General features: G+C 38.0%; 1 protein-coding gene across 1 annotated transcript in view; it reads left to right on the top strand.

Moving 5' to 3' along the window:
• The window catches only part of tbcd (tubulin folding cofactor D), a 137,661-nt gene that overhangs the window by 85,568 nt on the left and 27,745 nt on the right, over positions 1–24,348 (top strand). The window contains exons 24-33 of the mRNA XM_034040536.3: positions 1,203–1,234; positions 1,669–1,731; positions 4,873–4,949; positions 5,624–5,705; positions 6,246–6,364; positions 6,983–7,074; positions 7,795–7,935; positions 11,359–11,442; positions 11,731–11,889; positions 14,886–15,024. Of these exons, the coding sequence (XP_033896427.2) occupies positions 1,203–1,234; positions 1,669–1,731; positions 4,873–4,949; positions 5,624–5,705; positions 6,246–6,364; positions 6,983–7,074; positions 7,795–7,935; positions 11,359–11,442; positions 11,731–11,889; positions 14,886–15,024 (988 nt within the window). The remainder of the gene's footprint in view (positions 1–1,202; positions 1,235–1,668; positions 1,732–4,872; positions 4,950–5,623; positions 5,706–6,245; positions 6,365–6,982; positions 7,075–7,794; positions 7,936–11,358; positions 11,443–11,730; positions 11,890–14,885; positions 15,025–24,348) is intronic.

The following is a 24,348-nucleotide window of genomic DNA, read 5'->3' as shown; positions in this document are numbered from 1 at the left end:
AAAGGAAGCAATCCAGGCAAGTATTCTGGTTTATTTTAAAAGAAAGAGCAGTTCAATAAAATAAATGCAATAAACAATAACAAAAACAGGCAGGTAACACACATAAAGCTAACAGTCTCTTCGTGTCTGACTCGGTAATTCAGAAAAACAACAGGTTCTATCCCACAGCTCCAATCTCACTCTTCACCCAGCCCTTCCGTCAGCCAGGCTTACATTTCGCTCTGTCGTGCGCACTCCCCCAATCACAGGCATGCATTCCGGTCCCACCACCCATTATCTCAATGCACCCACATAGTCCATCAAACCCCATTGGCGCTGTCCTGCAAATGCATGTCTGTGATTGGCTGCAGTCCTGTTATCTGCGCGAAGGAGACCCTTCACTCAAACACCTGAGCTGGCTGTTGTGTGAAAGAATGTTCATAGAAGTGCCCCCCTCCGCCCCCCCCCCCCCCCCCCTTCCGAGTTTTGTCTGCCTCGTCGTTACAATATGATAATTTTATACCATTTTCTACTAATAATTAATTTGATAAAGGCAAACATTTTGGCAAGCTGTAAAACTATCAAAGCCTGAATGCTTATATAGTGTACTGTAGTGTAGTTATAAATAAATGAAACGTGGCTTTTGGATTGGTTAAGGAGTATTTCAGTTAAAATATGAATAATGAATAATTTTGGGTCATGTGTTCATTATTCCTATGTTCATTTGGGTTACCAATCAAAAAGTTTGGGAAACACTGCTCTAAAGCACACAACTCTGTGAGTTGGCTTGGGTGTGTACACGCTCCTGGCTCTTAATACCTGTTAAATAAACAAACATGTTGTTTTCATAAACACTGAGAATCAAAGGCTGTAGGCAACAAGTTACATAATAGAGATCCTTTGAATGTTGTTAAATAACCATCATTCCAGACTGTCTGTGTCTTTCTTGTACCTCACATGGGTTCAGATTATTATAGTGGCCATCCAACTCCAGGATTATGAAAATTAAACATCTAACAGTGCCTGCAAGTCTCTCCTAGTGTTTTTTTTTTGTTTGTTTGTTTTTTTTTGTGTAAGAAAATGTCATACGTCAAGGTGGGTCCTATTTTAAGGATTGAAATGACAGCAGTGTCTTCCACTGTTTAGATCAATTGAAAATCCCCCTGTAAAGCGATTACAATTGTTAGAATAACGATTTTATTTCTTTTCATTCCTTTTTCTAGAGGATTTGGTGGTGAACTGATGAGACCAGCAGGTAAGGTTTTAGTCCAGAATAAATTCTTATTGACACACAAGGGGTTGGGTTTATTTTATTTTCTTCATTGAGGTGCACTGTGGTCATAGGGGACAGAAACCACACATAATTCTGTTCATTCTTTCAAATGTTAAACTTGTATTATTGCTATCTAAATCCTACAGTAAAGAGCTTCTGAATTTCTGTTTGCTGTGCTAATTGATCGTGCGTTCTTGTAGGTTTCAACTCGCTGTATTTATTATTGTGTTATTGATGCTGATTATATTTTGCATGGGTTCAGTGCAGCTTGCCCATGAAACAAACTATGCATTTGGGTATGCAATAGGACAACAGCAAGGGCAGCTGGTGCTACAACAGTTGAAATAGGTTTAAATGCTGTGGTATTTACTGAAGCAAACTGTGTGCAATGTGGTTTTCTCTCTTGTTCCCTACAGTTTGTTCTCTTATAGAAAAAATGTCTTTGTCCAAAATGCCTTACAAGAACGACCCTATTATTGGTAAGTTGTTTTTTTTTTCTTCTTGTGGTTCTGTTGTTGTATGCCTGCATTTTTTACAAACTTTTTTTGTGTAGGAAATCTGGGTTGGGGGGATTGCATTATACATAAAAGACTCCAAGTAGAACTTAAATTAGTGGATTCTGTTGTCAAGGGATTTGAAATTATTGGTTTGCATTTATATTTGCCAAATACACACCCTCTACTGATAGTAGGTTGTTATAGACCTCCTTCAGCCTCTGAAATAATTATTAATGACTTTTTAAGACTCTCTGATATTTTAGCTAACAGTGAACTGATAACTTATGGGTGATCTTAATTGCGACTGGCTAACTATTCAATCCAGAAATCTTAAAAATGTAAGCTCTGCCTTGGGTTTAACTCAATTGATAATAGTCCCAACTTGGCCTAATCAGAAGAACTTGTCTAAATCATCTTTAAGTAAAATATATAATTGTCCCTGGTTCACTAGTGAAGTAAAAGGCTTGTTAGAAGCTCGGGACCAATGTTGGGCTAGAGCATGGAAAACTAAATCTGATTATTTCCTGAGACTACTGCTAATATGAATGACCCATGTAAATTCTGGAAACATACAATGCACTATGAGCTCTCCCTCATCAGGGTACATAATGACTGGATTTATACTGGGAGTAAAGATATTATTGATTATTTTAATAAGCATTTTATTAGGGCCAGTCAAGCATTTAAAAACGGATTTGCTTGGTGTCAATACTCAGTCACACATTGATTCTAACTTAGACAAATTAAGGGAGGATAAGACTACAGCTACATTTTATTTTCGAACTATAAAAACAAAGGAGGTACTTAAATTACTAATGAACCTTGATCAAAGAAAGTCTGCTGGACCAGATAATCTGGAGCTATATTTCTTAAAGATAGCAGCTAGGATTATTGCTCAACCACTTACTGAATTATTTAATCTTTCTCTAATCACCAATTAATTCCATCAATTTGGAAATCGGCATATGTTGTCCCTGTTTTTAAGGGAGGTGAACACTCAGATCTTAATAGGGCAGCAGTGTGGAGTAGTGGTTAGGGCTCTGGACTCTTGACCGGAGGGTCGTGGGTTCAATCCCAGATGGGGGACACTGCTGCTGTACCCTTGAGCAAGGTATTTTACCTAGATTGCTCCAGTAAAAACCCAACTGTATAAATGGGTAATTGTATGTAAAAATAATGTGCTAGCTTGTAACAATTGTAAGTCGCCCTGGATAAGGGCGTCTGTTAAGAAATAAATAATAATAATAATAATAATAATAATAATTATAGACCTGTATCTGTCCTACCAGTTATTGCTAAAATATTTGAGAGGTTAGTAAGTGAGCAATTAAAGAGTTTTTTTTTAACACAGAATAATATCTTGGTAGGACATCAATCTGGATTTCGGTCAAAACATAGAACCCATACTGCTGTTCTTAAAGTTATTAATGATATATCAATAGCTTTGGATGATGGGAAATATGCTGGTGCTTTATTACTAGATTTATCCAAGGCTTTTGATTCAGTTGATCATACTGTTCTCTGTAGAAAATTAGGTGGCCTGAGAATTAGTGACAGGGCTGTGGATTGGTTCAAGGACAGCTTAACAAATCAAACACAAGCAGTAAGAGCTAATGGAAATATTTCAACCTTTTTATCTCTGTGCAAAGGGGTTCCTCAGGGTTCAGTACTTGGACCATTGCTATTTACTTTGTATATAAATGATTTGGGATGTAAATTGGGTACTACACCAAGCATACATCTATATGCGGATGACACTATTCTATATACAACTGGATATTCCATACAGGCTGTTCAAAGAGATCTGCAGAGTGCATTTGATATTGTGCAAAAACAACTACTCCGAGATAGATTACTGCTAAATGCGACTAGACTCAAACCATGTTATTTTGTTCTAACAGGAAGAAAATAAGTAGTCAGACCTGGGCTATTACTACTTTGTATGGTGAATCACTTAAGAAAGTTTTCTCCTATAAATATTTAGGTATATGGATCGATGAGCATTTTACATTTAATTATCACATTGATAAACTGCTTTCAAAATTTCCTTTTTAGTTTTTTACTCAGTCTAGCAGATTAAAGTTAGTGACTGTTATTATTCTACCTGTTTTGGACTGATTTTATCTATCAGTTTTCTTCCAAGCAGTCTTTGCAAAAATTGGATGTAATATATAACTCATGCTGCCGTTTTGTTTTAGAGTGGCTTTTTTTGACACATCATTGTCAGATGTATAAAAAAACTAGAATGGTTCTCATTGACAAATCAAAGTCTTTATCACTGGTATTGCTTTGTTTTTAAAGTTATTAAAGGTGTGGTTCCCAATTGTCTTAGTACTTTAGTCAGAAAGGTCAATAATGGCTATAGTTTGCGATCTTGTGATTCTGGTAGTTTGTAGTCCCAAGGACACAGACCGGATTAGGAGAACTGGCTTTTTCTTATAGACTCCCAAAAACCTGGAACATTTTTTCACATGGGTTAAGAATGGCGTTTGATAACCTCTCATTTTTTGGTTATAAAGAGCGTATTGGGGATTTGCTTAAAACTCCTTGGCATTGCTTTTCTTTTAGTCCACATTGAAAAAAAACCTGCTGTATTACTGCTTCTTTGTTTATTTGTTGTTATTGTCTAAGGCTGGACCACACAAATATTAATTTTGTTGTTTTATGTATGATTGTGTCTGTGTATGACAGGGCCCCCTTGTAAATGAGGCCGAGGCCTCAATGGGTTAATTTCCTGAATAAATAAATAAAAACATGTTCAATGATTTGTTTCTATTGGACTCCTTTTTAATAACTAGAATATGTGCAAAAACTACCCTACAACAACCCCTGAGATTCCAGGTGCCATCTTTGTGATTTAATACAGGCTAAGTGGTTTGGGCTAAAAGATATGGACTTTTTCACTTAAATTTTAGTCAAGGTCTGTAGGGACTGAAAAAAATGTCCCTTTGTATGCTGTATAATGAAAAAAACTGCCCTAAATGAGCAGATGTTTTCAGCTTAGTGGGCACTGAAATAAAGATGAAATTGTTTCCTACACAACCCTGATAGAAAATGCACTGGGAAAATGTATTTATGCGTGTGTGTGTGTGGAATTAACAGAACATGCATTGTGTCTTTAAGGTGGGTGGCAATGGTTGATCGATGACAGCTTAAAAAGTATCCATCTCTTCTCTAGCGCAGCAAAACAGAAGATAAAGGTACTTTTAAAAATACATTATATATATATATATGAAATCTGTTATTTTGTTTGGGTAACCTGGAAGTGCTTTCACGCTGGTCTGTCACTCTCATTTACTCTTTTTTGTTGTGTAATGTTGTAATAAACGTTGTTCCACAAGGCATTGTATATGTGTCAGCTAATGTGTATGACCTTGCTGCTTCATATGACACAACATGCCATTGAGCAGCCCAATGACTCAGTCCTCTTTTCTGAACCAGATCCAAAAACATTTGCAATTTATTAGAAACATTGGTTTCAAAACTGAATGTTAAATTTAGAATCGGGCTCAGCCCTAATGTCAGATCTATTGTTTTTGCTAAAGAGAAAACTATGGACTTGAAAGAAATGAGAAGCTACATCTTCCTGGAATCCCGGTTCACTGACCTAACCACTGTGCTACGCTGCCTCTCAGTCGTCCGTTTTGAGTAGCTGTAATTCATTTAAAGATATGAAGTCTGTTTAGCAGCAGCTGATGAAGAATGACCCCACGCAACACATACAAAATGTATGTATCTATATATACCCACACAAGTGTATTGTATACTGATATCCCAATATTAAAGCACTATAATTGTGGAGGATATCCTTATAAAGTCGCTGTGAAGACAGTACATCATGTCAGCTTCATTAATTAGCCTGTATCATTTCCAGGAGGCTGCTGTCTCAGCCCTGGCTGCTTTGTGCAATGAGTACTATCAAAGTGCAGAGGGAGCAGTGGACCCCACCATTCAGGGTAAGAATGAATAAGGACATTGGACTCAGACCATAGTTGTTAACAGTTCATTGAGGCAGAGATGTACAGGGTGTCATGAATATTGCCTCTGACGTTCTTTAGAAAATACAGATTTTATTCTGATTTATATGGCGCCAAAATCTGGGAAATGTATCCAAGTCCATATTGCCCCCAAGCTAGTTACATATTTAGAAGTGCAATATTTTTTTAAGAAAATTGTTGGCTCACAAGTGCAATAGAGTGAAAATAGAGTTATGCTTTGCAGGTAAATGTGTGTGTGTGTGTGTGCGCGCATACAAGGGTGTATAACTGCAGCGTACCAAATGAAAAGTTTTAAGGTTTAATTGATTAAAAAATATTTTATTTCAAGATGTTTCGAACAGCTGTTTAGCTGTTTACTTTGTACAAGCTAAAGAAGGGCTTTTGTCCAAAATGTACTGAAAGGAATTATTTAAAAAAATTATTGTGCACATCCACCCCAAAAAACTTTTAACTTTTTAAATTTTATACATGTATAATATATGCATGTCTTCCGTACAGATGAGCTGGTGAGCCGTTACATTGTGCAGCTGCAGAGCACTGAGGAGATGACTCGCTGTGGATATGCACTCGCTCTGGGAGCCCTGCCTCAGTTCATGCTCTGCGGGAAACTGCAACAGGTACGTGTGCAGACTAGTGAACCACAAGGACAATGCCACTACTAAAGCAACGAGATGGAGGTGAAAATTTCATGCAACTGTTACCACGCTCAAATCAAGAGATACCAACGAGTTGCCAGAGTAGTGTCATGGTGTTATATTACTGGGGTTTATTCAGTGACAGATTTTGAATGACCCTGTGCTGTGGAAGCTAGAATAGGTGTCACAGCAAACCAATGTACAAACCTTTCAAATGTTTTCAATGTCAAGTGTTTTCATGGGTGGTATCTTGGTGCATTGTAAACCACTGTAATGGAATACTGTTTGTGAAATCAAAGTCAAACTTGAAATTTGTGCAAAGGTAAAATATAAACATGACGGCAAATAGTAAATTAGGTCTACTTTTTTATTGAAAATGTGTTTGATAGTTTAAACAATAAACGACTACACATAAGGTGTAATCTATAGAACGTGTATTCACAGCCTTCATCTGGAATGATGTGCACTTACAGAGATGAAGCTCTCGTGCTGCCTGACTTTAGTCAATGCTTTGAGGAGCACTAAATTCACAAGCACACCAAAAGCCAAATACATTGTATTTTCCTGGCACCTGTATATTGATGGTATATTGTATTGCAGGTGCTAGAAGGCCTGAGGAAGACCACCAGCATCAGTGTGAAGGATGTCAGCTTTGCGGAGGCAAGGAGGGATGCTCTGAAAGCCACTGCACAGTAAGGGGTTAAATGTGCATCTAATCCTTTCCTTTAATCTGTGCTTTGTATATGAAAGCTAAAACAAACTGCCTGTAGCACAGTCTTGTTGTGTAAGCCACACGTAAACCTTCTGCAACCTGCTCTGCTGTGGGAGAATTACCTGTATTACCTGTCTTAGCAGGTGAAAACAAGACCCCTTTCACCTGTGAAATGTTCCACACAACTCCTTATGTTTGGAGTTATCTAGTTTCCTGCAGGGTTAGACTGGGCTAGACTGTGTTCCTTAAAAAACAGGAACACTTTTTGCCCAAGATTCAGAGCTGTTCCTCAAGTGATCTGTTAATGTAGATATTTAAAATGTACAGTATATTTTAAAGATACAGCGAATAGCTTGAATCCTTTTTTTCCATTCACAATGCATTCCTTTTGTAGTTTTTTGCCATTCATTTTATTATCGTACATTTAGCAAAATAATCGTTCAAAATGCATTCCTTTTGCATTTCAATAAGACAATATTGTGATAAATTTTTCTGAACATTCATATAATCTTGAAAAAAAAAAACACCTTAAAATCCAGTTTGAATGAATATGATAATGAAAGTAATCTTGGATGAATGCTTTTGAAATCTAAATAATTTTAATCAGATTTAGAAATGCTTGTCATACAGAGAATAACAAGGGTGGATGCCTGTCAGGAATCACCTGACATGAACAAATGTGATCTTCTTTCCTTCTCAGGGTCTGTGCGACTGTAGGCGTGTCTCTGGGAGGCTCCCCTGATTCGGTGGTTTGTGAGCAGAACGTTCCTCAGATATACAGCACCCTGCTGGAGTGCATGAGAGACTACACCACCGACAGCAGAGGGGACGTTGGCTCCTGGTAATCATCGTGCCAGCCTGTTTGCAAACTTCTGTCTAATGTTCTGGCATCTCCAACAATTGTTTCTATTAATGAAGTGCTCATCTGTTTTTTTTACCTGTTATATTATCACCGGTCCTCCTTTAATTCTGGTTTGTATTTTATACTTCAGTTGGGAAAATTGCAGGTATTGTATAGGTGAAAAGCTATGGCTGCTTCCTGTTACTCAATCACTTCATGTGTTCTTTTTCAGACCACATTACCTGCAGCAAAGTTACCAGGATGGAGCAGTTTATTAATATCTTTGTACTTGATTTTTAAATGTGCATTTTCATGCAGTTGACAAATGAGCAATAATGCACCAATGCAGGCTGGGGTGCATCACTCTATTCAACTTCCTCTTGCATGAGGAAGTTGAATAGGGAACAAAAAAATAAGAAAGGGGACCATCTTTACTATTGCACCGTTTACTAGGTATCAATGCCTTGAGTTTGGATTTAGAAGTCGATTTCCAGTTGGTGGAATTAGAGCGTTTCAGAGTGTCACTGTCTTCAGATACCTGGCACAGTTTAGACCTGCCAATATGTTATACAGTATGAAGACACCAAAGGTTCATGAGAAGCCAGGCTGTTTCTTGTAAGTCCACACTCAGGTCTTGCTATCAGTTCTGGAGGAGACTGTCAACCGGTGAAACTTCTTCACGGATGTGTCTTTTTAGGGGCTTTAGTAAGAAATAAAAAATGAATGTTACTGTATCTTACTGTTTACCTGAATCTACTTGGCCACCCAAGCCTGCTGTTTGAGGTGCCAACCTTTGGAAGTGATCTCCAGTCTTATTAATGGCCGCAAAATATCCCCTTATTAGGAAGAAGTATAGGGAGAATTTACCATGCAGCCCTCCTTTTAACAGGTATCTAAAGAGAGGGGTGCGTGGTCATACAACTAGAGTAGAGCACCACCCTCCTCACAGCACTGTTCTGTGGGGGGGGGTGGAGGTGGGCCCTTCAAGTGCCACCAGAGATGCGTGGCGCTGCCAAGTTTTGCTAGAAATGTGGCTTGACCAGGTTCTTATCATTTTAAAAAGAAAAACCCTTGGGCGCTGTTATTGTAACCAATGCCCCAAGCAAAGTTTACCGATATTCATGGAATGTACCAGAAACAAACAGACGCTAATCTTAGCCATGCATTTGTACCATGCCTAAAATGTACAGCTCTCCCAGCTCTACTAAACATCTCCATTTTTATGAAAAGTCTGTGTTACTGTTTGGGATCTCAGTAGTGAGACTGTAGAAGACATTATGTTTAGTTAATACGTGTGTGGTTTGCTAATTAAAGGAAAATCCCTTTTTAAGAGACTGGGAAACATTATTTTGTAGTTTAAATGTTTTGTGGTTTACAACTTCATTGAACAGTCAGGTGGTAGATAATGTTCCAACTGTTATGTTTTTAATAGTTTTTAAGTTTAGTTGTGGTTGTTTTGTAAGAAGCTTGAATTGCGACTGAAAATTAACTTCATTGTAACCTTTTTTTTTAATATATATTCACTTAATTGTGAATGCCTTAAGGTGAATTAGTATATCTGTTTTATAGATGGAAATTGATGTGGAGATTATCTGAAGGGGTTAGAATTGAAGTCTTATGTTTTTCTTTGCTATGTTAACAAAACCCACAATAACCTACAGTAAGGATTTAAAACGTTTTGATCTAGGGTAGTATTTCAGAGTGGTGTATCTTCACTGATGTAGCAGAACCAATCCATATTGAAGCCTTTGCTATTTTCCTAACATCTTTATACAGGTGTGGCAAATAGAAGCAATCTTTTAACATACTCCTTCACTCAGCTTAGTCTAATGACGCATTAATAAAAAGCCAGTGCTATGGTGCTGAGTATTGCACTTAGTAATCTGGATTCAGTTAGGTGGAGTGGATTACAATTATGTTTCAGTCCAAACGGGCCATCACCAGCGTGTTTATAACCCATCAAACAGGTGGCTTAAATACTGCTGTGAGTGATCAACTGGAACGCAAACATGTTTGTGTGGAACCCATTCCACCATTGCCTTTATTAAAAATAAAACTGTATGGGTAATTGAATCCAGAAATGCAATGCAGACTTTTTCTTGTTTTTTTTTACATTGTAATATTTAATCACCAACTTTTTGAGGAATGATTGTATTGTATGGATTACAATATATAACATATACCCTCACATATGTTGTTTTTTATGGGAAGAGGGAAAGCATACAGTATATAGACCACTTTTTGCTTTGAAACCTTGGACCCTAATCACAAAGCTTTAACACACAAGTTATTTAATTCTGTTGTCATGAATACAATACAGTTTGATACTAATTTACTAATCTATGCAGTGCAATTTGTTGGCTTCTTGAATATGTTTTTGTATTATTATTCAGAGTTAAAGCATTGTGAATGGGGCACTGTGACACTTCTATCTCAACAGGTTTTCAGGTTTAGCACCACACCCTCCACACCACACCACGTGTTAAATGACACGAAGCAGACACTTGGGTTATCTGTTGTTTGTTCTGTTCAGTCCCCTCCTGTAGCTGGAGGGAAGGATTTTGGGGTGGATCCTAAAGAATTAATTAATTGTTGCAGGTGTGAGTAATTGAGTTTAGCCTCTTCCAGACACTTTGTACCAGTCTGAAAACCTGCCAATGTTCCAGAACGTGTAAAGAACTCCTGTGAACAAAAACAAGCCCAACCCCTTCTAATAACCTGTCTTCTCTTACCTGTTGATTTCTCTGCAGTCATAGTAATCAGCTGATTGTCTTTTCGTATGCACATATATTATGTACAAATGTACACATAAAATTAATTTATTTTTAAAAACAGTCATGATATATTTTTTTTGTCTCACCCCCAAGCACCACAAACCAGCAGGGATGGTTAAATAATGTTCTATTTTGTGTTACATTACATAAAATTGCTGAAGAACTGCTTGACCAAGAGTATGATTGGTTGGGTTAAGAACGCTGTGGGGTTGTACCCAGGATAACCACGGTTGACGATTCCCATGACGATTCCACAGTTTTGTATAGTTTGATAAAAGTCTGAGATTGCGGAAAGTTCATTGATTAGCCTTTTCAGCACTTGGATGCAAGTGCACCTTCTAGTGGATGAATTATATGTGTACTGCAAATATCTCCATCAATAACATGAGAATCACATGTTTTCACTTTTAAGACGTAATTAGTAAACATCTGTAGTCCCTAGAGCAAGTTATAATGCAGTGTGGCTACCATTTGCCCCATAATGCCATTTCCAGTCATACAGAGAATGCATAGGCTGTGGGCCGTACAAGCAAGGATGTGGAAATTTGGCTTCAACAAGCTTAGGCCTGGCTAGTAGTAAGTGAGTTGCTGTCCTTCGGTAATGAAACTCTGGCCTGGCATTACTGATTGTCCCTTTTCTATTTGACAGGGTGCGGGAGGCTGCAATCACTAGTCTTATGAAGGTGACATTTCTCCTGGTCCAGAGCCACCCAGAACTCATCTCACCTGACATGTAAATATTGATCCAAAAATATACCTTTCCTCATTTTATAGTTTTAAAATGATGAGTTAAAACTTTTATTTTACAATGACATGCATATTAAATAAAATAATAACGTCATTTTAAGCAGGTGAATGTACAGTCTGTGTCTCTTTTCTGGGGGTCCGGTGATGTTGTTTGCCCCTGTACCTAGTAACCCAGCTGTAAACTATACACAAACAAGAGACATCAGAAAGTCAAATGTAAACTATGTTAATGGTGAAGTGTGTTCTAAGTTTAACCAGTGTTGGTCCCCTGCAGTTGCAGCCGAATGCTGTGCTGCCTGGCTCAGCAGTCTGCAGAGAAGATTGACAGGTATCGGGCTCACGCCGGCTCAGTGTTCCTGCAAATCCTGCACTTCAATAACCCTGCAGTACCTCACATCCCCCACCGGGAGGAGCTCTTGCGCGTCTTTCCCAGGTATGCTAATAGTTTCACGTATTGGTTTAAATAAAACTTCACAGATCTTTTATTTTTTTAATTGGTCAATTATGCATGCAAAGTTATAGACAGAACATGAGTTAAATAGGGGAATTTAGTTTTTTGGTTATTCTGGTGATTATGTAATACATGCAGTATAGCAAACAATATATTCACAGTGGGCTTATAAAGTGACATCCTTCCAATAAATATTTTAAAATATATATTTTTAAACATCATAAAGTGTTTCCTTATCAATCTTGTTTTAGTTCATTGAGCTACAGCAGAGCTTGTCAGCAACAGGTGTATTTAAACAAAATGGAAAGCTAAACAGTCTGCTTTCTTAAGAAGTAGAGTAGACACACAGGAAGAATGCATTAAACTGACAGCCAAGAATCATATTTTGCCATAAAAATGTAACATCATTGTGGGACTGTGGGGCCGCTTCACATTCAACAAACCTGGAGACTTATTTACTGCATAAAGTTTGGCCTTTTCAACTGCTTAGGCCTGTATCTTTGAATTTTATTAGTGTTGTTTTCCATTTAATACTTAATAGGTACAATGCTCTGAGTGCATTGCACATGAAAAGCAATTTTGTGAAACCATGCAGATGCCTTTAATGGATGTATAGGATAGGGTATGAATTTTGAAGTCTAACGTTCTTGTTGTTGTACACTACTCAAGCTAACATCCAGTCCAATCATTCCCTGCTGTTGCATGGTACTATACAGTACCAGAACATACTCCTTCAAACATTTAGTCTAATTTGTGATTTGCACGTGGCTCAGTTCTTGGATCTCTTTTTATAAACAAATGTAATTGCATAACAGTGAGCGTGAGCAGAGAGCAGCTTGTGTGAGATCGCTATTGCTCTTGTTAATTAATAATAATTGTTTGTCTGTAATCTTCTTTACACTTTACCATAATTATAAATACAAGTCATACCTGAGGTAAAAAAAGCATCATATTCAAAAGAAGATAAACCAAGTTTAATTATAATGAGCAAGCTGGTTGTCCTGGTTTTTAGACACCACCATTTCCCTTGTGGCTAGAATTCTGCGCACATATTACCAGTCTAAAATGTAGTGAAGTGTAACCGTGATGTACGAGGCATTTGTTCGCTCTTCAGTACACAGGTCTGTCTTTATCGCAAAGTCAGAGCACTAAAATGAATATACAAGAAAAAAAAAAATCATATGGGGATATAGTCTACGTGATTCAAATGTAATTTTTATAAATGTGCTGTAGCTACCCTTTCGTCAAATTCCTGCATACCTTATGCATTATAGCTGTCTTCTGCAATACATTGTGTGCAAAATGAATGCACCATGGAAAATATCAGGAGATGTCATCTTGAACAGCGCTTCGGCAGAAACATTTCGATCAGAAAACTGCAAAGCGGCAGCCTGCTACAGCTCAACCTGGATTCAGTGCTATACAGAGTGACACATGCAGAGAAAACATATGTTACTTTTGTTTTAAATGAAAAAATACATTCGTTTTTATAGTTCTTTGTATGTACATATACCTTTTTACACACTAGTTTCTTTTGAAATGTTTATTTTATTACAGTTTTCATTTTTTAAAGTAGAGCTTTAAGTTAGAAAATAAACCCTTTTATGTTTAATTGTTCATTTAAATACAGCGTTTCAGCTGTGCAGATGTTTGGTATGACGTGCTTGAATAAAACCTTTGAATTGTATCCGATAGGTTGTCTTAAATTTTTAATAGTGACGTTTAAAATGTAACCGTCATAATGACTGCCTGCGGCGGTTTTAGTGTTAACATTGTAATAATAATAGAAAATACTATATTTTAACAGAAGTAATTTCTATCTGAACTATGGTTGTTCATTACTGTTATCATTTATGTCCAAAAGCAAAGCAATACATTTGAATTAATCTCACAAATCCTGATTAATTTAACTATCATACTAAATTCAGCTTCTTTTTTATATAATATTGCCATATAATCCAAACACAACATGCTTTGAAACAAAAGCTAAATCGGTAGAGATAATAGATTTAAAAATATCAAGAAAACGTGATACAATTTGCATACTTCTGATTTGGCTTGTCCATTGTGAATGTAGAGGCCTAAAGTGTGTATCCTAGCAACGGGGTAATCTACAGCACTAGCACAGAAAGAAGAGAACTCTGACACACTCAAGGTTTTAATGCAAACCGGCAACAGGAGACTTCAAACTGGGATCTAGTTTGATGCATTGATTCAGCAATATGTAATCGAAGCTCGGGAAATTTAGGGACAGATGATCAATAATCGATGCATCGATTAATTGTTGCACCCCTAGTATATACTCTGCGTGAAAACTACCTAAACATTTTAACAGTGCACTGTTGTGATTTTCAGGATTTAAGATATTAAAAAATCCAAAAATAAAAACCCCAAATATATATTTTTGTGAGATTTCTGTAATAATGGTTTACAAATTAGATTTGTGTTGTATTATATTTTCACCTTAAATGTTTGATTTTACATTTTGTATTATCAATAGGAATGCAGTTATTTTTTACTACTGCTACTACTACTACTACTAATAGTAATAATAATAAGATCATGGGAGCACTCAAAAAAAGTCCTTTAAGAGTCATACAGAAGCCTGTAGCCTTCTATAGGCTATATATAGATTGTGTTGTTTTATTTGATGTGTGACTCAATTAGTAACCACTTTAAAAGTTTACAGTGGTAGATTTGCACAGTATTTTTGCATGCTTTTCCAGTTGTTATACTTGGCACTTATTTTTCGTGCCATCCTAACAAAAACGTACTACGACATACTCTTCTATGTTTATTTTCATATTGTATTTCCCTTAAACCGGGATAAATAACATGTATGACTTGCTATTCTACATACTGTTGATGTAGGGCTACCTTTTCCATGATGCTGACCCCTGCAGTGTCTTCTATGTGCATGATCGTGTGTTGCAGGATTGGGTTCAACAATAGAATTGAACCTGTGTTTTCTTTTGTAGCTCGGAAGCAGAGACATTAAACTGGAACGCCCCATCTCAGGCTTTCCCTCATATCACTCAGCTGCTGGGAATGCCTGCCTACCAGTACCACACCCTGCTGGGGCTGTCTGTCTCTGTGGGAGGACTGACAGAGTCTACGGTAGGGAACACTCCTAGATACAGTGTGGAAATCACTTGCAAACTCATCTTTCCAATTAACTTGGCAATCAAAGTTTTACATTTGATGCTAACAGAACGGTAAAACCGAGACTGACTCAAACTACTTTAAAAGGAGTTAATTGACCCCTAAAGCATTGTCAGCATGTTCTAAGAAATTAATTTGAGGTAAAACGTTCTGATCCCTATCCTTAAACTAGAAGCTTTTAAAAAGCTCCAAGTAGCTTTTGGTGTAGTGGTTAGGGCTCTGGACTCTTGACCGGAGGGTCGTGGGTTCAGTTCCAGGTGGGGTCACTGCTGCTGTACCCTTGAGCAAGGTACCTTACCTCGATTGCTCCAGTAAAAACCCAACTGTATAAATGGGTAACAGTATGGGTAAAGGTAAAATATAATGTGATATCTTGTAACAATTGTAAGTCGCCTGGATAAAGGCGTCTGCTAAGAAAGAAATAATAAGAATAATAAAACAACAAAGATTATGCAATTATTTTTTGTTGACACTGCACAATAGCAAAGAAAATCTGCTTCCTTTATTGGAGAGGTGGTTTGTTTTGATGTAGCCACAATAAGGTAAGCGTCGTTAATTATAGATATTAATGTAATTATAGGGCAAGTCAAAATGACTAATGCATCTGTCAGAGTTGCAATGTGTGTTAATGTTATGGTGTATGGTCAGTACATTCAAAATTATTATTAATAGAATCTAACCAAAAAAAATATATATACATATTTTAGTTTATTTTACTGAAAAGTATTTTTTATGGCTTGTTTTAAAGAATTAACCCATTTGTTATCACCACAAAGTAATAAAGGAATACTCTTTCTCTAAAAACTGAAGGGTGAATGGATGTGGAAGCAAAGTGTTTTTCCATGGAACCTCCAGTAGATGGCAATATTTAGTCATGTTTTCATGTAACAGGGTTTCAGCTCTACCTTTATGGCGCTAACAAAATAATTCCAGTAAATCTTACCTAATATGAATCACTCAGTTTTGTAGGTTTCACATGTTTCTGTATGAAAGACAAATGCATTATGGTAAACATGTATTTTACTTTTTAAGGGATTATTTTCTAAGATACTAATCAATTAAATTTACAAATCACTCCTGTAAAACTCAGAAAACGTACAACACACAGTTGACTTTTTTATTTCTATTTGACTTTTGTATCTATTTTAAACTTTATTCATAAAATATTCATAAAATAGTAAAGTATTCATAAAATAGTAGTAGGCCTACAGTACATTTTCATATCTAAATTGGTTCTTAGCGATCACATGACCGTGCAGGTATTCTTGGACAACCTCACAGTTTGGATGTAATTTTGTAATGAGAGTGAAGACTGAATGTTGCAATTGTTTGTTTGCCCATTTTATAAGTGCAGTAACACACTCTAGGGTGTGCAGCAGTTATGAAATTACCTCAATTCCTGGGTGGCTGAAGGAATTTGACTTTGCCTCTGCCTCACAACGCACCCAGGGAGTCCGGCAGTTTTATAACTACTACACACCCTGTGCTGTGTTGTTGCTTACTTAAACGTGCACTTAAAAACAAATGTGTTGGAATGATCTTTTCAGTCAGCCTTAGCTAATAACCTTTTCAATGAACCATCTCATAAGTAACAGTAGAGTACTTTGTATGCTGAGCTTATCTTCTCCAATGCTATTTAAACACCAGCACAAAAATAATTTTTTTCTGCTGGTATTTGTTTTTCCCGCCATTATTACTAGAAACGTTATTTTTCTGTTCTTGTTGTTTTATTTACACTTCCACAGCCCATTTTAGCTTGAGGCCTAGTTCATCTTACACTGTAGCTGAACTGAAGTTTCCCTTGAAAAAAAAAATTGTGCTAATGAAGAAGACTTGCGGTACTCTTTTCATAAAGAAGGCTTACTGCCAGATAACTTTTGAGTTGGGCTCCTCTAGACGGGAACCGTTTGAAATCCAGTGTAGAGGAACCCTACTACCCTCATCAAACACAGTACTGTGGAAACCCTTGACACTGCCAAGGCTGTCTCTTACTCGGGGTCTAAAGAGACTCTTCATTCTGTCTCCAGATTCATAACACTGAAGACCACCCATCACTTAATATACAGTATCAGCAGGACCAGCACATGTTGTTGGTACGGGAACGTTTCTGGTTTCAGAACTGGCACACGGCTCCAAAGCCTTTGCTTCCTGTCTTCTTTCAGTGAGTTTTGAATTTTGTCACAGTTGAGAGATTCTCTTTTCTTACACAAGAGAAGCCAAAAATAATAAGGGAATAAAAAAAAAGTTTGGGGGTGACAGAGGGGATAGTGACATCCTGAAATAGGAATGTTTCCCCAAATAAGGAAAATGAAAAAGTCGGCCACCCATGAGAAGATAAATGAAACGCTGAACTTATTAATTACAGTTTATGTGTTGTGTGTGACTTACAGAATCATATCGCTATGGAACTAATTTGGCATTGTGCCTACAAGCTAAATTCCAGACTTATTGACTGGATATGTTTGGTCTTTTTTGACCCCAATCTTGAATAGTACAGTACACCCTCACTATAACAGACCTGTTGGGGTCCAAGCCTTCTGTTTGTTATGTCGAGGGGTTCGTTATAGTGAAAGGACAATCAAAATGAAGGATGAACTGTTGGAGTAAGTTAATGAGATGAGATTGTGAATAACAATAGAATTACACATATATGTTCGTCTCATGTATGCAGTATTCTGCCTTTGCTTTATCCTGTTCATCAAAGAATTAAAACGCAGTACAGAAAGTACAAATCCTGAACTGAAGCTGAACATTTATTCAAAATCAATCTGGCACGAATCGTTTCAAAGTGCACCAAATCTTAGTCCAACATGCAAGAATCCCAAACTGAGCTTTTATTCCAAATCAACTCGACATGAAAAGTTAATCAGATTTTTTTTTCCTTTTTATCTTTAATCAATTTTGCTTTGCCGCATGGTTGCTTAACAAGCCAAAAAAGTGGTTTTTGACAACCTATATTCACGACAGAGACATGCCCGTGTTACTCCTTTTTTCAAACTATCAATATAGTTTCTAGCTTTGTGGCAACATACAATTATCTTTTTGGAGGCATAGTTTCACAGCGCGCGTTTTTTATTAAGACAAAAGAGTTGACTTTACTGCAGAGGTGGCTTCGCGTGCGTGATGTTGACAGTGTGTGTTTATATGATCTTTTTTGTTTTTTCATTTGGGATCCTGGGGCCAGGTTCGTTATACCCAAAAGTTCGTTATAATGAAGGGTGTTATAGCGAGGGTGTACTGTATATAGCTTCAAAAGACATTTTTACATTTTTATTTCTGTCCTTTCATCCTTTTTATGTTTGCTATTTTTCCTTTATCTGGAGAAAAGTGTATCTGATTGTGATGAAATGTGTCAAGGACATTCTTTAGAACAGGAAAGTGGAGGTATTGGTTTATAAGAAGGTGCCTTCCCATATGTATAAACTGTATGTATATATGTATGCCACTCCTTTATATTGTATCTAGAAAAACACTTATACAATTGGGATGAAACTTGTTAATCCTTTGCTGCATTTTAATAAAACACAGCTTTTTATCTACGGGCTCCATGTCTTCCTCAAAAGAAAAAGAGGAGGTCAAGTTTGGTTTTTTTTGTTGGCATCTTTGATTGCAACCTTGTGTAATGGAATTATTTTCAAAAGCTGACATTAATTACAGTTGACTGAACTATAATAAAACTGGTAAATGATTTGGAATAATAACAAATAAAAAAAGTTTAACCAGGAAAATAATTGAACATAATCGCATAGCATTTTCAGTGACCTTGTCGATGTTCAGAAACATTACAAAGTCAAAGAACGATAACCGCCCCCCCCCCCCCCCCCCCAGTGAAGTAGAACAGCTATAAACCATTGCACAGGGTGCACCATTCAAATATTCCATCCGTGCTAACTGAAGAGGACGGGAGCAGAACCATTGGAGCTCTGCTGTATTCTTCTTCCTTGGAGACACATTTCAAAGTGTCATCAGTAACACCAAGATGAAATGCTTTCACAATGTCTTGTCTTCCTCGGACTGTTTTTCTTGGCAGCCCTCACCATTCTTCTCATTCAAATGAGGCCTTCATTGAGTAGACGAATTGGCTGAGAACTCAGAATAGATCGGCCACTTTTCATCTTTGTGACTGAGATGGCTGTTGAAAATCCGGAAGAACCTTTTAGCAGTTCAAACTGTTACAAACCATACCCTATACATCCATTAAAGGCATCTGTATAGTATCACAGCTATGTCCAATAATGTCCTCATCCCACACAAAAGCAACAGGGTGGGAAAAACGCTTCAAATTGTTATTATTCTGCTAGTCCTAATGCATTCCTGATTTTATGGTTGAATCACGATACACAGTTTTACTGTTAAATATAAAATAAAAGCTTTTGTTTCATTGTGGAGGTGCCTCCCATGCTTTGTGCAGACCAGCACAGAGTACTGAATTAAGTGCACATGCTGTGCATTTAAAAGACTGCTATCTTCACAAATTGACTGTCTGAAAGAGGGTGCGAATGAAAACACTGTTGCCGAGACGGCTGTTCAGAAACAGGAAACTGCTAATCTCGCAGCGGCCAAACCTTTTTTGTTCTCCGTGCCAGGACTTTCTGTCCCAATAGAGTGGCGGGCCAAGTCCAAGAAACGTGGCTCGGGGTCTTCCATTGTGGGGTCAGTTAATACACAATGCTGGTGAATAATGAATTCAGCAAAGCAAGCCTTGCAGTCTTTACAGGCTGGCAAAGGGAGTATGTTTCATCATTTAAATGTACTGACGGTCGTAATGTTCAAGAACTTTTCTTTTCAGTGACCAGATCTAAACTGTCAAGCAGACAGTGATCCACCCCCCCGGGTAGGTATTAGTGACTTTTAACGTTGCCAGGTGACGACACAGAAAAATGATTCTGACAGCCAACAAATTGGCCGGCAATTACAGCTGTTGACTTTCCCCACAGAGTAGCGACCTACAGTTTTTAATGCCTGCTTTACTGTGTTAAGCTGGCAAGATGGAGCTTCCTTTACTGTTGAAATGAAACTGAAAGCTGCCACTTTCAAAGAACGTAATCTTCTACATGTTTACTCCACTCTTTATAATCTAAGAAATCCTTGTGACTCATTTGCTGCAGACAGTGTGAAGCCATTCCTCAAAGTGCAGTCTGTTCTTTTATTGATTTTAACCTTGTTACTCTGAATTATTACGAGGATTAGGCACTGTTATGTTCTGTTGTACAATTTCGTCTTGTTGTCATTACAATTTGCTTTTGTTGCTGTTTTGCTTCATGAACTAGTTCTGCAGAAATTACTGTGTACATTTATTGTGGTAAGCTTTTATAAGGGCTGAATGCATTAATTTATCTAAAGCAACACCTTTTCAAAGTAGAATCCATGAAATAATGCTTCGGTTTCCCTTTTAAGTTTTGTTTCCTGAACAATTTACTGCCTTATGGTCACTGCTTGTCAGAATTAGAGGGTACATTTGGCTGCAGAGTGCAGGCTTCAAGTCTGGGTTGTGGCAATAATGAGACACCTTGTGACCCTTCACATCTGAAGGAATCTGGGTCTAGTGACAAGGGTTTAAGAGGAACCAGAGCCAGAGTGATAGGCTAACAAGGCCGGGCTCCAACTATACTGCTCCCAGTTCAAACACACCCTTAATTACTTGCAGACTGAAGTGGCTGCACTTTCGTGCACTTTGTAATAAACGGCACATATTGGCTGAAGTTTAAAAAAACAAGCCATTTTTCAAAGGCCGATTTGTTGGTGACATTTATAGTCAATGTTAACCTTAATTTGGGTGTACAAATTCCAAGTTTTACAGAGGGAAAGCTTCAGAATGGAAGTAACTTTCCCTCTTGTGGTTTGCATCTGGCTGGATGTGAAGCTGTAGGGACTGCTTTGCAGCTGGTGCTTATGGTTCTTTACTTAAGTGACAGAGAGACCTGTACTTCTACACCCCACTCAATTCTTGATCCCTTCACTGCCAGGATCGGCCCTTTCAGAATCCCACATGCCGTGAGACAGATGCTTCCAAAAAAGTTTAGAATTGGCAGGCTTTATAAACGAATCTCAAGAACCACCCAACATTTTATTATTTTTTTTTTTTTTTTACAGATGTTGTCTCATTAAATAAGGTTAGACAACATCAACACTTCCAGTCCAGGTCTTTGTTTCAACCCTGTCCTTAATGATTACATAACTAATTAAACTCTTGGACAGGCCCTAAAGAACCAGGCCTACATTTACACAATTTAAGCATTATAAGACCCGTTAATAGTTTTGTATTTGGGAAAAAAAAAAAAAAAAAAGTTTGAGATCACTAAAATCGAGCATAGCAACCACAGCTTTGCAACCTCTGTTCTTTTGCTCTTTACAAAAAAACAAAACTCACCGATTAACGAGAAAAGTGGCTGCGCCGGGTAGATGCCAGCCTTCTGAAGTCGGGCTGGTAAGATGTTGTGGCAATGCAGAGGCATTGATGCAGGTGCTCATCTGTTATCCGACTTCTCTGTTGGTTTTTATTTAGATTCATCATGGAGAAGCCAGAGTCACAAATGTAGGTGGGTGCAAACATTGTCAGCAAGAACATGTGTTGGGCTTTGAGCACTTCTATGTTTAAAAGTTCCACCACCTCAAGCTGGAGAGATCCCTCATCCAATGAAGGAAGCAGCTTCTTTGCTTCGGCAGTCCACTGTCCGTTTGCAGATACAGAAAATAGTTGGCAGAGAAATAAAAGGAGCTCGCTGGAGAATTTGAAGTTTTCAAAACGTGCAGAAAAGTTTTCAATCAACCATGTCATGAATGCACACATGTCCGCATCTACAGTTGAATTACTCTTCTCACAGTGCTGGCGTAGATAAGGGAAGTGGAGCATCTTTCCACTGAAGTCTGTTTAAAAAAGAATCAGTTTGCTACGGAAGGCAGTTACTGCCTCGTAAAGGTCAGCAACAGTGTGGTTTCGGCCTTGCAGTTGCATATTGAGCTGGTTTAGATGGGAAGTGATGTTGCACAGAAAATACAGTTTTGCCACCACCGCTCTGTCATTTACAAATTCAAGAAAGGCACTCGCCTTTTGGCTTTTTTGGGTACCTAAAAAGACACCGATCTCGTCCTGCAGTGCACACACTCTCTCCAGTACTTTGCCCTTATTAAGCCAACATACACCGTTGTGCAGTAGCAGGTCTTTGTGTGCCACTGACATATCCTCCAAAAGGGTCCTGAAGAGTCAATGCTGAAGACTAGAGTTTTCCCGAATTAAATTAACGAGTCGCATAACTGTATTCATGGTTTCCTGCATTGCTCTGCAGAGCATGGACTGGTGAATTATACAGTGGACTGACATGATCGCCGGGTTTACAGCAGCAAGCCGGCTAACGAATCCCTTTTGAGAAAAGAGCATAGGCAGAGCCCCGTCGGCAACGACTGAGTTAATTTCGCGAAGATCCAAATTGTTATTTTCAAAAAACTTGATTAGTTCTTCAAAAACTACTTCACTAGTAGTTGCCCATGCAAAGGAATCAGACATAACGGCTCCTCTCAAAGACTTGCCATCAAACAAGCGCACAAAAAACGGAAAGCTGGGCAACATTGGTTTTGTCACAGGATTCATCAATTGCAAGTGACATGAAATCTGCCGCCTTCAGATCAGAAAGTAGAGACGAAAAACAGTCGCCCCCAAGTACCCTGACCCTTCTAACGGAGCTGTTATCAGACAATGGAATTTGTTTAACCAGCTCTGTGGTAGATTTTTTTGTTTTTTCGTCATGATTTAGCACTTCTTCCAGCATATCTATAGCACATGATTTTAAAAGCTCAGTTTCAGTGAAAGGCTTTTTGCAAGACGCCGTGCAACATGAAGGGACGCTGCTGTTGCGTTTTCCTGGATGGGTGCCGTTTTATGGATCGCAAGGACAGAATTGTGGTAAGAAGAAATTAAGCTTTCTATTTTATCTTTGCGTGCGTTTGACTTCGGAGGAAAGGGATTTGAAGATTCATTAAGGGAGAATGACATGCTTGAGGGAGAAGGGACAAATGCCTTGCATTGATCAGTACTTTTTACGAAGTCAGTCAAGTCAATAGAATGAAATCCAGTGACAGGTAGCAAACCACAGTTCGCAGGATATCAGCACCGCAGTCATAGATGAGAGGCGGATTTGCATAAACACAACTAGTGATGGACCTAATGATCCTTGTGAACCCGGTCAGATGAACCAGCGTAAGAGAGAAAAGAAACTCCAAACCTGGAGTTGAATGGCCAAGAGCTTCTGAGAAAACAGAGTGGGACACAGTAAACACAGATCTCTGGAAAGGGTAGGTGGAACAGTTGAAAAGAAGCTGGATAAATTTGGGGATACCATCCACGCATATGGAAGCAAAAGGTTTGGAGTTGAAAAAAGAAAGGAGAAAGTACAAACTATTCCTGTGAAGTCTAGATAGCAGCAGGAGATTGAGCACTTAGAGAAAGGAGGCAGATGAGGAAGGAATGGATGAGAGCAGAACAAAAACAGGTTGTACCAAGAGCATGGCGCCGAGCAGGTGGGGTCTTTATACCCAAAGAATAAGATTCTACGAGTATCGGTTAGTTTCACCCTATTTCCCTGTTAAACTTGCAAGGCAAGATTTTCTTTAGCATTGTTGCACAGAGATTCTCACTTTACCTATTGAAGAACTGCTTCATTGACACTTCAGTACAGAAAACTGTTATTCCAGATTTCCCAGGATGCTTAGAGCACATCCCTGTGATTTGGCAGCAAATTTAAACAGCTAAAAAGGAGAGAAAGGAGCTTTAGATAACATTCCTGGATTTAGCTAAGGCGTACGGTTCAGTACCACATGAGCTTCTTTGGGCAGCATTTGATTTTTTCAGTGTACTGAGGACAATAACAAACTTAGTGAAAGCCTACTTTGGAGATTTGCAATTTTGTTTTTCAACTTCAAAATTCACCACTACATAGCAGTGTCTAGAAATTGGAATAATGGCAGGATGCACCATTTCTCCACTGGCTTTTACCATGGCAATGGAAGTAATTATTAGGGCGTCAAAATGGGTAGTGGGAGGAGAATGGGCACGAATGCAATTCTAGCCCACTGAGTCAAGGAGCATCTCTATAATTAAAGGTAAAGTAGTGGATAAGAGGTTCTACATTAACGGAGTATGTTTGGCCTTAGCATTGGAAGACAAGCGCAGCAGGACCAACAGGTTACCACCAATACTTGCAAAATATGATACATGAAGAGAAACATTCCTCCATTCCAGGGGAGCAACTGCCAAGAAAAGGTATTACAACCAAAACTCGTCTA

The sequence above is a fragment of the Acipenser ruthenus genome, chromosome 19 (genome assembly GCF_902713425.1).
Source record: "Acipenser ruthenus chromosome 19, fAciRut3.2 maternal haplotype, whole genome shotgun sequence".
Lineage (NCBI taxonomy): Eukaryota > Metazoa > Chordata > Actinopteri > Acipenseriformes > Acipenseridae > Acipenser > Acipenser ruthenus.
This window is presented reverse-complemented; position numbering and strand designations above follow the sequence as displayed.